This window comes from Cupressus sempervirens, chromosome 11 (genome assembly GCF_028749045.1).
Source record: "Cupressus sempervirens isolate cs-2001-9-10 chromosome 11, ASM2874904v1, whole genome shotgun sequence".
Classification (NCBI taxonomy): domain Eukaryota; kingdom Viridiplantae; phylum Streptophyta; class Pinopsida; order Cupressales; family Cupressaceae; genus Cupressus; species Cupressus sempervirens.
Genome location: NC_143128.1, coordinates 73,497,708 through 73,511,324, shown reverse-complemented (window position 1 = coordinate 73,511,324; position 13,617 = coordinate 73,497,708). Strand labels below are relative to the sequence as shown.

Below are 13,617 nucleotides of genomic sequence, written 5' to 3'. Positions count from 1 at the left end.
GTAAGTAAAGATCATATCTTGCACAACTAAGTAGAAGTGAATATGTGATGTGAATTATTGTAAAGGAAGTATATGCGATATGCAAGCTTTGTGTAATATGAAATCTAATGAATGATCAAAGCAAGTGTGAAGTACAAAAATGAGACAATATTGTATGTATATCTATACTTGTGAAGAAACTTATATTGTATGTTAGGGCAGTGGGCTCTTCTTGCATGCATTGTAATTGTTCTACCAACTCACAACATGGTTAAAGCAACTCCTAAAAGGGTTGACGCTTTTAATAGGGCCTAGTCCTCTAACAAGGACTTGAGACACTATATTTATTTGATAGACTCCTAACAAGGTCAATATCCCTAACAGGATTCTTTTGATTAGTGGATCTCCCCACCAGGTTTTCCCTTGGCCAAGATTTCCCTAGTTAACAAATAATGGTGTTATGAGTTCTATGTATGGTTTTATTTACTGTTCAACATTATTGGTTTACTTACACATGCATGTTGTAAAGTAATAAACAATATCTAGTTGCGGGAATAAGTTTGTAGAATACTGATTCACCCCCCTCTCAATATTATCTATTTCTAACAGAAGTGGGTTTGGAATAAATTCTCTTAGTCCAAGTACATTTTTTTCAAATGGTTGGTTCACAATCACTATCTTACCTAGGATAATCTTTGCATGTATAGATTTCAAGGCCCCTCAATATGTATTTTGTGTAGTTTGTTGCTCATATTTTCATTTAATGCTCTTTTGTCAAGAAGATTTGACAATTTTGGTGGAGTGTCAAGGGCCTCCCTTGCTAACATGTTTCTTCTTTGTCTAATTTCTAGGATCACTTACGGTACCCCCCTCCTAAAACCTATTTTCTTTATGTTTCTTAGGCTATTGGTCCTTCCTTAATTCTTTGACATGTGTAGGCAAATAGATTTGTGTTGGAAATTTGTTTAGTGCTCCCCTCGGGATTCATGACAAGGGCTTAACCGTCTCATGTGTACTATAAGTTGAGTGGTTGTATTGGGCATTGATAGATTGGTCTTTTGGTGCAATGACAACCCCACTCTAACAAGTGTTATCAAAGCTTGGTCACTGGTTCGAATCCTTAGACCCTCAGATAATGCTGAGGGGGGGATTGTAGGAAATTTGTTCAACACTCCCCTTAGGATTTGTGACAAGGGCTTAAACGCCTCCTATGTACTATAAGTTAAGTGGTTCTATGGGGCATCGATAGATCAGTCTTTTGATGCAATGGCAACCCCACTCTAACAATTTTTCCTTCGAAAAATGATTAAAAGAGCTTACTCAATTTGCCCAAGAAGAAGAAAAAATGCTACCAATAGTTGGATGAGTTATCATTGGATTGATAACCCTCCTCTAGATTGTGAGGTACAACTCCTTCCTAGAAGATATTCAAAGAATTGAATGTAGATTATGTCTTTGACTTGAAGATGCGAAGGCCATTACCATTCACTTCATCAACATGAAATGAATGTGTTTGTAGACATGAATAATTAAAAGGAAAACCAATAAATGATCACACGATCATTCATCAAACCCTTCCTATTGCAGAGAAATCAAAGGGAGAAAAATATCTCAATCCATAGAATATGAATACATAAACCAATAGGTAAAATGACTTAACATGAAAATACAGAGCCATGTTTGAAATATAAAACAAAAAATCGTAAGATCAATATCAATCGAAAAGATAAATAATCAAACCACAAGATCTAATGCATATAATTTTCTCTTTATTTCATATATGTAGCAAAATAACCACAAGATTATTTGCCCCTAAAAAACCATCAAGTCATTCACACATAAAAGTATTAACTTCCCTTTTGATTCCCTGCTATCATTTACATTTTAGAAAATGTTTTCTCCCTAGTAGACCCCGGAAAGAAGAACCATTTTTCTTTCTATCCTTTGACAATGTATAGAACTTTCAAATTACTTAGTTATTATATTTGATTCTTGCAAATCGGGTGTTTCCCAAAATGTTTAGAGGATATCTTCATAACATTCAATTGCGAGGACCCAATATTACTTCTAATACTTTAACATGGTCACATGGTATTTCAATTAAACTTTCCATAAGGTACCCCTACATGTTTGGTATAAGTCTCAATATTTCATCTCACCAACACCCTATACATTTTCAAGATAGAGCTATTCACATGTAATTGTTGCCACTTAGACCTTCTCATGAGACTAGTGTTAATAGGTGTTATCTGATATATGGCCTCTGGACATTTATCATTCTGAGAAATATATGTGTTCTAAAGCATCATCCTTAAACATCACACACTAAGCTAGAAATTGAGGCTGAAAAAATAAGTTGGCTTTGACTATTTAACACTTATAGTCTACGAATCAAGCCTTGGTGTGTGATGTTTAAGCTATCCCATTCTAAAGATGGAAAATTTGGACTCATCCACGACATCTATTGATCCAAATATTCAACCACATCTCAATTGATCTCTATACCATGTCATGGATTCATGCAGACTCAATCATTTTCTTTTCAATCCTTGCATCAATTTTTACTAGTTTATGTCAAGTGTGTCATGGGCCTACTATCACCAAAATGCAATTTGCATATATCATGCTATCCATGATTCGGTGCACATTGAAAAGCTTGTTGATTGGAATATGCAAAAATCATGACATTGTCGACATTTCCTCAATTGAATAGCTTTAAAATATTTTTTGAGTCATTAATAACAGACTCATTCCATAAGTGTAAAGGAGTTATGATCTTTTTATTTTACTAATGGATGTTGCATTTACCCTTTTCTTATATTGATAAATATGTCTGCCAACCTAATGAGAAAACATAGATTTTTCCATTCAGTCTAGATATCTTAGGAACACTTCGCCTCTAAGTTTCAACATCATTACATCTTTCAACCTCTGAATTTGGGCTTAGTGTACCTGCCCAGATAATTGAAAATCTATATTTTCAAATCATTGGATCTGAACTTCAAATCTTGAACCAGTAAACTTGGGTTGTGAGACTGTGCTTCGAAATCTGCACTTTTTATCTCCTGACTCTAAACTTTGAACCCACTTCATATTTGCAAATCTAAACCATGGAGCCGAGTTTTGAAGCATTCAAAATTTGCATCTTGAACTTGGTTTCTGCACTGATGAACCAACATATTTGAACTGAAAGCTTGTGTTTTTAATCTAAACTTTGAACGAGCAAAAGTGAACCTTGGACCTTGAATTTGAGGTTGGAAAGGAATGGGAAGACTTTTCAAGATGTTAGGATTGAGGTGATGTGCCTATGATGAAAAATTATTCACATTTTAGAAGAGATAATTATGGCTAAGTGTGAGTTGAATGGAGGTATGTTGTGTTCATGGTTGGCACAAGATTATTTCTGAGACTAATCCTTAGGTAGTTGTGATCTTGCTAACTAGGCAAGAGCTTATGGATGGTAGCTAGCAGTTCGCTTTGGCAATTAATTACATTCTTCAATTACACAGGTCTTTTGATTTTTTCATTTTACACACATCCCTTGAGGGTGGAGTGGTGTTGTTGGTTGTTCGACTAAATAGGCTTCAATACACATGCAAGATTGAAATAATGTTAATAAGAGATAGTTGTCCCCAATCTATCTTATTTTTTATCAAGTTGTTAATCAATATTATTTTGTTTCTTTATGTTTTAATAAATTTTAATCCCTCTTTTGATTTTGATTTTTTTTAATTACAAAAGTATATCTATTTCTTTTCAAATTTTTATTCTAACTAAAATTTAACACTTATTAAATTAAACTATAAAGTTTCCTACATAAAAAGGAATCCAAAGTTAAATCATCAATTTTCCATCCATTGAGATTTTCCAAAGGAATAGATGAATTTATTTTCACGTCAAAAAATAAGATTATTGAAAATGAAAATGAAATTACCATTGACAAGAATCATGTTGCTTAAATAAATATTTACTATATCCTATTATTATTTATTTTTCAATTATTATTTAACCTTAATTGTGAATTAATTTGATTTCTTATTTATTTACATATTATTTTAAGTAGTTTGTAGTTTTTGTTTTTTTTTTATCGATAATAGGTGAAGCCAAGGTTAATTATTATTATTTGTTGTGATTAATTATTTTGATTATTAGTTAAGCTTGAGTAGATTTAGATCTCCCAATTAAGAAGCTCACAATTTACCTTTGTGTTGTAGGCTCTTGCCTTAAGTAGTTTGTAGTTATAATCATTCAATTTAGTAATATATAATTTTAATAATAAAATGATAAAAATAAAATATTTTAGAAAATGATATTATAAATAATTAAAAGCCAAATGAATAATATACTAATATGTCTTTTTATTTCTAATACAATATTATTTTTAAATATTAAAATAAATTATAAAACTCATATTTGACTTTAACAAACTTTTTAATTAATTGAAAATTTATTTTATATTTTATATTTATTATTTTACTATAATACTAATATACTAATACAGCCATTACATGGCACTTGTTGAGATTGCTACACTCATTCATCTCCATTGGAATCTTGCCTACTTAATTATTTACACTCGCACCAATTTCTTTCTGAGTCCCTTTCACTGGTTCGTCCATTTGCTAATTGGCTCAACTTTATCTTCTTACTGTTCGATGTGATATTTTCGGAGAATTTTTCTCATTTTTCAATCTTCATTCAGTGAGGTCATTACTCTCATACATTTAATTAAGCGAACTTAGACAAGAAAACAAAACAGTAAGGTGATCAATAAAAGATGTTATTTTTTAAGGTGATCACAGAGTGTTCAGAGTACAAAAATATTAGGGAGAATTACACTAATATATCAATATCAAAAGTAAACATTATGAGAAACTTGTTTGAAGAAGAATAGATCACAAAGAAACTTGTTTGAAGAAGAAAAGATCACAAAGATGGCAGATTTCTAACCAAGTTATACAGCAGAAGATCCAAGCTAAATCTAGCTGCTAATGCTCGCAACATTTGAATCCCATAAGCTATTTGGCCTCATAGACATTATTGTTCATTCTTTCATTGCTAGCAACTAATAAGCCTCATAAACTGTTTGACCTCTATACATCATTATTCTTTTATCTGTTTGTTATTATTCACAATTGTTGTTCTGAATTGCTGTGCTTGTTTTAACTTTCATGGCATGAGAGTATTTGATGGCATAAAATAATAATAACAATGTTTGATGTATTACCTACCCAGACATTTTTCACCGTCAGTTTGACACATATACCTGTCGCTAATTGATAAAAGACACGTGTATGCGTGTATCTTTCGGAGACTCTGTGCACTATCTGATAAAAGATGGCTCCTTCAGTCTCCTCCCTGTGCCGCTTGCCTGAATAGAACTGTTTTTGGGGTATGTTTTGCAGAAATCTCAGTCCCAAGTTAAAATATTTATTGCTTGCATAAGATTTAGCAAACATACAGGTGGAAGCAATGGACATAATATTTTCTAGCATATCAGTTATTCTGGTTGGAGCCGCAACAATTTTTCTTGTGACAACAGTTCTGCTAAAAAACCTTGGAAAGAATAGGGGTCGTCTTCCTCCAGGCCCCAGAGCTATTCCTGTAATTGGTCACCTTCATCTTATCAAAGATAAAGGTAGGCCAATGCATCAGATTCTAAATTCACTCTCATCGATTTATGGGCCTATTATGCATCTGAAATTTGGTAGCCGGCCTGTTTTGGTTATAACTTCTTCAGACTTGGCCAAAGAATGTTTTACAGTAAATGACAGTGCTTTTGCTTCTCGCCCCCTGCTTGCACATGGACAACATTTGGCTTACAATTATTCCATGCTGGGCTGGGCTCCTTATGGCCCTTACTGGAGAAATGCTAGAAAAATCTGTGTAGTTGAGATTCTTTCTTCCAAAAGAATCCAATCATTTAGACCCAAGAGAATGAAGGAGATTTCTAAGGCAGTTAGTTCTCTGTTTCAACAGTCAAAATTGCAGAGCGTTATAAACATGAGAAGTGTTTTGTCCCAACTGACTTTTAACATCCTGATAGCCATGATCGTCAACGAGAGGTATTTTGGAGAGGAATCAGGTATTTCGGTAGAATTGATGACCCGCCTGATTAAAGAGACATCTGTCTTAAAAGGTGTGGTTTGTATTGGGGATTATATTCCCTGGTTGAAGTGGCTTGATTTGCACGGGTATGAGAGAGCTATGAAGAAGGTACAAACACAATTGGACTTTTATATGCAGAGAATTCTGGAGAAGCACAGGGAGAAAGGATTAGAAGAGGAAAGAGCAATTGAAGACTTTATTGATGTGCTGATCTCACAGGCAGAGAACAACGCTGAAGCAATTCCTGATAAAGATGCATTTATTAAGGCTACTGCTCTTGTAAGTTGCTTCCCCTTTATTAGTTTTGGTACTTTTAGTTGTTCATAAAATCTCCTGTGCACACTGGAGATCATTATTTGATTTATATTAGGACTAAAGAACCATAATAACAATTCTAAGATGCTACCACATCAAACATCTAGGAAAGAGTAACAGAATAGATGATAGATACATCCTTCCAATTTCAGTAATCCAGCTACGGTGTTCCCTTCGACAAAATTTGATATCTCTTCAAGTCATTACATCTTTTCCTTCTCTCTTTCAACCACTCTTTGAAATAAAGATCCTTCTCATGTGCAAGCTGGGTTTCTTCCTCTTTTTCCAGCTCCAAGTTTAGTAGTCTTCCTCCATTGGAAACTGCAATTACTCTTTGTATCACTCATACTAGCTCCAACTGCATCTGCACATAAACCAGTCAAAACAGAAATAAAGTTAAGGGAATTAGAAACCTCCCAAAAGTGCTTTCGCCTCTTCTGTGTTAAGTTGTTTAGGTATGCTTTCCATTTCATATTTTACGAGGTTTGAAGCTTAGTGTGATGTTGTCCACAAAAAAGTCCATTATACCATAATATCTTTCCTCTCTCTTAATCATTTGTTTCCTCCTTAGGGAAGTGATGATCTACTCCTTTGTCACTCGTGGGATTCTCAACTCAATCCTCTAGCTTCTTCCGGTGACTTGTGTTCTGTAAAACCAAAAATATCCTCATCACATATGGGGCTCGCAAAGATCACCATCTCTGTTACAACTTCCTCTCCAACGTTGCCTATTTCCACTACTACAAATTTTCAGGGCCTGTCGTGTGATAGGTTGCATTCTTTTTCACTGCAGTCTTCAAACTCTTCTCATTCTGCATGACACTATTCAATGTCTTCCCCTTCTTTGTGGTCACAACTTAACAGTTCCATCAAACTCAACTATATCTCCTTCTTACCATTCATCTATTTCTGCTTTTTGTAACTTTTGGTAAATCTGATGCAAAGGTCTTTTTCCTCTAAAATTTCTGCTAACTCTTCCAGGGATTCTATCTTTCCCTTCTTTAACAATGCAACTCCTTGTCTGATCCTTGACTTAAGGGCTTTCCGCTTGAGAATGACTCTTGCCTACAAAGTGAGTATTCATCCTCACAATTCTCTGTCACCTTCTCTCCAATCTTAATTGCCTTTGTTGTACATTTCTCTCTTTGGCTTCTTATTTTCTGCATAGCTCATTATCTTCCAACATGTACTAAATTCCTTCACCTCAATCTTTCTTTTCTAGTTCTTTGTTAACTTCTTCCTTTGTCTTTACTTACTGTTTCCTCGAACTTGATTATCCTCGTTTTCAAGTCATGATAACAATCCATATTTGCATGTACAACCCAAAAATACAAAGACACAGCTGTAATTATAAACTACAAAAAAAAATTCTCTCAATCTGTCTAACAGAGCTCAAGTTATCTCAAATATGAACATAAGCTTCCTATATATGACAGCCTGGAAATAAGATTGTCCTTCCATGAAGTAGGAGGCCACCAACAATGCCAACATCGCCACTCATTGCTCAGCCAACTCTCCAAATCAAACTAATTAATTAATTATGACGCTCTTTCTATTCCTTTGCTGATTAATTTGAAGCAACTATCCCTCTATTTATACTCCTTTATGTAAATAACATAAACTAAACCATCCAACCCTGCAATTCAACTAATTTCTATAGTATCCTTCACTACAATCTCTTTTTAATCACCATTGTTATCTTTTATCTACTTGTTAATTCCATCTTTCAGTGCACATCCTTCACCAACCCTCTTGACCTGCAAAGCTTAAAGGTTCTTTGAATTCCTAGTTGAAAAACTCAGTCTGCATCAATTATGCTTCAATTAAAACTTTTTCTTCTACTACAGCTGCTGCCTTCTTGACAGAAATCATAGGTAATGGCAGACAACTTGGGGATGGAGACTAGACAAACATTAAGACCCCCTCTTTCTTTTATTTTGCCGAGACAATAGCCTTCTTACTTTTACTTCAACACTTAATATAGATCAAACAGCCACTCATCAACTTCCTCTCTTGGGACTCTCCTAATTCAATAGAAGCACTAGTATTCTAATCTAGATTCCTGTTGCTGAGGCTCACTCAGGTAGCAGTCCTTTCTGTTGGGAGGTCGGTGCCTCCATCCCCTCTAGTTGAAGGTACTGTTCAGCATAGACTGATAGATTTGTGACATGTGCTTAACCGCCTCCCATGGATCTTTGTCTCTGGCTATTGTGACATTAATTGAAAGCTCAAGCTTTTGTTGTAACGACAACGCTGATTCCAACAAGTGGTATCAAAGCACTGGGTTATAGGTTCAAATCCCTTGGGTTATGGGTTCAAATCCCTCAGGTCATGCTGAGGGGGAAGATTGTTGGCAGGTTGGTGCCTCCCTCCCCTCTAGGTGAAAGTACTGTTGAACATAGACCGATGGATTTGTGACATGTGCTTAACCACCTCCTGTGGATCCTTGTCTCTGGCTGTTGTGACATTCATTGAAAGCTCGAGCTTTTGGTGTAACTTTTTTATCAGCTCTACACAATTAAAATGTTACACCCACAGATATAAGGTGAAAGTGGTGAAGGGACAATCTCAGGGAAAATGGAGAGAGTAGAGACAGATACTAATATAGAACATGGTGACTTACAAACGCAGGAAAGGTTTCTCTAATACCAAACTGATGCAAACCCTCACTTCTCTTATTCAGTGAGAAAAGAGCCCATCCACAGAGTCCAGCATACAGTGATGAATAGAAAAACAGTCTTCTTCATCCAAGAAAACCAACGAAAAATCCTATATTTTCAGATAAAAGGCATATAGAAGTCTATACAAAAGAGACGCACAGTGCATCCGTGCTTTACTCTCTGCCTCCTGACATGTTACTAGCCTTAAGTTTCATTACTGAAAAAGACACGCATCTAATAGGACTCTGTCTAGACTTAGTGTCCATGTCTTTGAAACACTTAAATGCTATTCCTAAATTATATGAATGCAGTTAGGCATGTCTCCCACATCTGGAGGATCTGTCTGATTGTGCCTCCTAAATCACAAGAGTTGGTTTGCATCATAGTTGCACATGAGGTCTCTCATCATCCTCGTAAAGGTATAATGCTGAATTTCCTGTGTTAAGATCTGCCCTGCAAATATAATCACCTATTTACATCCAATGGCCCAACATCACTACACACCAAAGTCTCTCAGCACCCTTGTAAAGGTATAATACTGGATTTCCAGTGTTCAGATCATCATTGAATAATATGGACATCAATCTTCACCTATATGCCTTATAATCTCAATGAGGTATAGTTTTTCTTATCCACAATCACTCCATATTATTGAGTAACCAACGATCTTATACTACATCCTTCCCTGTCTTCAAAATACTGGCCTCTTCAAAATAGAAGAAATTTTCATGTTCAACAAAACCTTTTATATGGAATCGTTCTTCAACAATAGGTAAAATTATGCCAATAAGAGTTGAATTGGCAGAAGTCTTCTCAAATTCTTGATGGTTGGCAACAAAGTGCAGCAATGGACCCAAATGGTGCTGGCTGAGGCCACTTATGTGCAGCATACGTAGGTGATTCATAAACAATGCTCCAAACTTCAACACAGGTCAAGACTTTTCCCTTCAGACTGATACGACTATCATTTGTTATGCTACCAAATTAGTATTGAAAAAATAACTTGAAAGGAAGAGCATAAAATAGCAGCAGAGCTCAGATATATTATTCATCAATAGAGTACAAATTTTAGAGGCTTATAGGTGCAAAAGACTCGATATTCTTTTTAAAAAGAAAAATTGACAGCTAAAATGTTACTATTGACAGAAAACAGGGGAACACTGCACATGACTACTGCTCATTATTGACATGTACATGGCACAATTATAGTTCAGTCATGAACTGTATTATCCAACACAAACATCATAAACATGATATAAATTAGCCCTGGTGGAATAAACAGGATAAATACTAGAAAATCTAAAACATCAACAAGAAACACAGGTGTACGAATGAAAAACCCTGCAGAATATTGTTTAACCAACATTCATTCAATCACTGATAAGAGGATCATAATTAGTTTCGATCTCACTCTTAAAATCATTTCAATCAGAAACCCATTCAACAAAACCTGCCATTACTCTACCTCCAAATAGTTAAAATACCCTTCCAAGTCCTCCCACCCCAAAAAAGCAGAAAATCCCTGCTGTAGAAGAAAACAGATATAACTCAGACTTTCCCAGCTAATGCGAGCAAATTGAACTGTGTTTTACCTTTCTCTCCCAAAATTTTGGCTTATGAGTGTTACTTCTTCCTCTGTCCATGACAGATGGTTGAGGAGAATAAGTATTGAAAAAATAGCTTGAGAGGAGGAGCATAAAATAGCAGCAGAGCTCAGAAATATTATTCATCAATAGAGTACAAATTTTAGAGGCTTATAGGTGCAAAAGACTCGATAGTCTTTTTAAAAAGAAAAATTGACAGCTAAAATGTTACTATTGACAGAAAATGGGGGAACACTGCACATGACTACTGCTCATTATTGACATGTACATGGCACAATTATAGTTCAGTCATGAACTGTATTATCCAACACAAACATCATAAACATGATATAAATTAGCCCTGGTGGAATAAACAGGAAAAATACTAGAAAGTCTAAAACATCAACAAGAAACACAGGTGTACGAATGAAAAACCCTGCAGAATATTGTTTAGCCAACATTCATTCAATCACTGACAAGAGGATCGTAATTATTTTGATCTCATTCTTAATATCATTTCAATCAGAAACCCATTCAACAAAACCTGCCATTTCTCTACCTCAGAATAGTAAAAATACCCTTCCAAGTCCTCCCACCCCAAAAAAGCAGAAAATCCCTGCTGTAGAAGAAAAGAGTCGTAACTCAGACTTTCCCAGCTAATGCGAGCAAATTGAACTGTGTTTTACCTTTCTCTACCAAAATTTTGGGTTATGAGCGTTACTTCTTCCTCTTTCCATGACAGATGGTTGAGAAGATAAATGCTTGTGATGTGAATATCAGGATACTGTTTCTTGGATCCTTGAAGTGGTTGAGAATACTCCGTGAAATCGAATGAGCTCAATAAAGAGTATTAACTAGAACAATTAATTTTCCAAATGAAACAATTGACAGATACTAAGGATGTGCATGAGAAAATAGGAAGTCAGCCAAACATGAATAAGTTCAATAGAAAATCAAAATAATATAAAATCATAATTAGGATGTATCAATGAAGATACTGAGAAAGAGGAAGTCAGCTTAATACACCCAAGAAATGAGAGCAACGAAAAGGTGGGAAATGTCGATGGTTATAGAGTGGTAAAAATATTCTATTTAGATTATGTTCTGAACATCAAATTATCAATTTGTCTATTTGAGATTGATAATCTAATTATAAAAAAATAGTCAGTAAACTGACCTGCAGAATTGGAGAAGGCATCAAAGGATAAACTGGCTTTAGTCACGGAATAAATTCCCTCACCTACATCAATCTGATCCTTCAAGCTCTCAATTGGATTAAAACATATATGTCCTGTTTTTCCCAGTGCCTAGAAGGGAAGTATATGAGAAACTCTTGACAGCAATTGTAAGAAAAAAAATGTTTTTATAAGTTGAGTAGGTTTTTGACAAGACACTGAATCTTTTTACAATTAGAAAGGAGGAGCATTTAGCACAGCGAGATACCACAGGGACAGCCCAAAAAACAACAATAAAACAATCACAAAATAACAAAGCGCATAACCAGTTACAAGCAACCAACAGAATTTACAGTGAGTAGCACAGCAAAATACCAGTGGGACAGGCCAATGAAACAGCACAAAACACACAACCAATTAAAAGCAACCAACAGACACTGCAGTGAGAAACCAATCACTGCAAGAGAAACACAATCAAAATTATTGAGGTTTACAGAACAGAAAAAATAAATTGTTAGCATGTTTAAACTCATATGATTTATTATGACATCTTTATCAATGAAATATCTGAATATTCAAAGCATTATAACTAACTAGAGTTTTTGAGAAGTTTTGATTTTTATCTGTTTTCCTTGTTAGGTTATGATAAATGCAGGGACCGATACATCTTCAGTTGCCCTAGAGTGGGCAATTTCATTGTTATTGCAACATCCCCAAGTAATGAAAAAGGCACAAGAGGAACTTGACTCTAAAATTGGACGAAACAGATTGGTGGAGGAATCAGATATCACCCAGTTAACATACCTACAAGCAATAGTTAAAGAGACTTTACGTCTTCATCCATCAGCGCCTATGTTGTTGCCACACAAATCTATTCAGGATTGCACAGTGGGAAGCTACCATATTCCTGCAGGAACAACCCTAATGGTAAATGCATGGGCAATTCATAGGGACCCAAAAGTATGGAATAAGCCACTGGAATTTATACCAGAGCGTTTTATGGAGAAGGGAGTAGAGATAGATACTGCGCAAATGAGAGAGAATGACTTTGAGATGATTCCATTTGGGGCAGGGAGAAGAGGGTGTCCAGGTGCTTCCTTGGCATTGTCTATGGTACAAACAACCCTTGCAAGATTGTTGCAGAGCTTTGACTGGTTCGTTCCAGATGGAAGAGCCACTGATGTGAATGAAGGGATCAGTTTTACAATGCCAAGGGCAATGCCTTTGGAAGTTACCATCAAGCCTCGTCTTTCCCAACATTTATACCAGCAAGAAGTCTAGAGATTCGAACTCCTCCCCTTTCTCTAGTATGGCTTAAGTTTGAAAAAACTATCCTGTTCATATGATCAGAGACACAAATTATAGATAAGTTTCAGCTTAATTGAAGGGATAAATGAGATCCTTCCATATTTTATATAGAAAGATTGCCCCAGGAAAGCATACTGTATTTTTCCCTCCAGAAAACTTGTAGAGGCTAATTAAGCTTGTCTTACCATATTATTGCTTCCAAAAATTATAACTGGCACAACAATATCATAATATACTTTTGTGGGATTTAATGTACTCTATAGAAGTGCTATTTGAATGTTAGAATATTTAGTTGTAGACAGTAACAAAGTTAATACTAATGTACTCCTGGTAAAAGATCCTTCCAGCTTAAGACACAAGTTTTTGCAATCATCATTTTATTTTCCATTTGTATTTTGTATGCTGCTGGTAGATTTGAATGGTATGTATACATTTGTTTTATAAATATACAAATTATTACCTTTATAATTGTGTTCCTCCTTATCTATA

At 35.1% G+C, this 13,617-nt stretch overlaps 1 protein-coding gene across 1 annotated transcript; it reads left to right on the top strand.

Moving 5' to 3' along the window:
- Positions 1–5,339: 5,339 nt before the first annotated feature.
- Positions 5,340–13,383, top strand: LOC149528296 (cytochrome P450 81Q32-like). The gene is made up of 2 exons (XM_089811967.1): positions 5,340–6,366; positions 12,460–13,383. The coding sequence occupies exons 1-2, from the start codon at positions 5,452–5,454 to the stop codon at positions 13,099–13,101; spliced, it is 1,557 nt and encodes a 518-aa protein (XP_089668093.1). The 5' UTR covers positions 5,340–5,451; the 3' UTR covers positions 13,102–13,383.
- Positions 13,384–13,617: the final 234 nt, after the last annotated feature.

Coding starts and splice junctions, on each gene's coding strand:
- LOC149528296 (XM_089811967.1), top strand. CDS start 5,452: ATGGACATAATATTTTCTAGCATATCAGTTATTCTGGTTGGAGCCGCA. Junction 6,367..12,459: donor TTATTAAGGCTACTGCTCTT/GTAAGTTGCTTC, acceptor TTTCCTTGTTAG/GTTATGATAAATGCAGGGAC.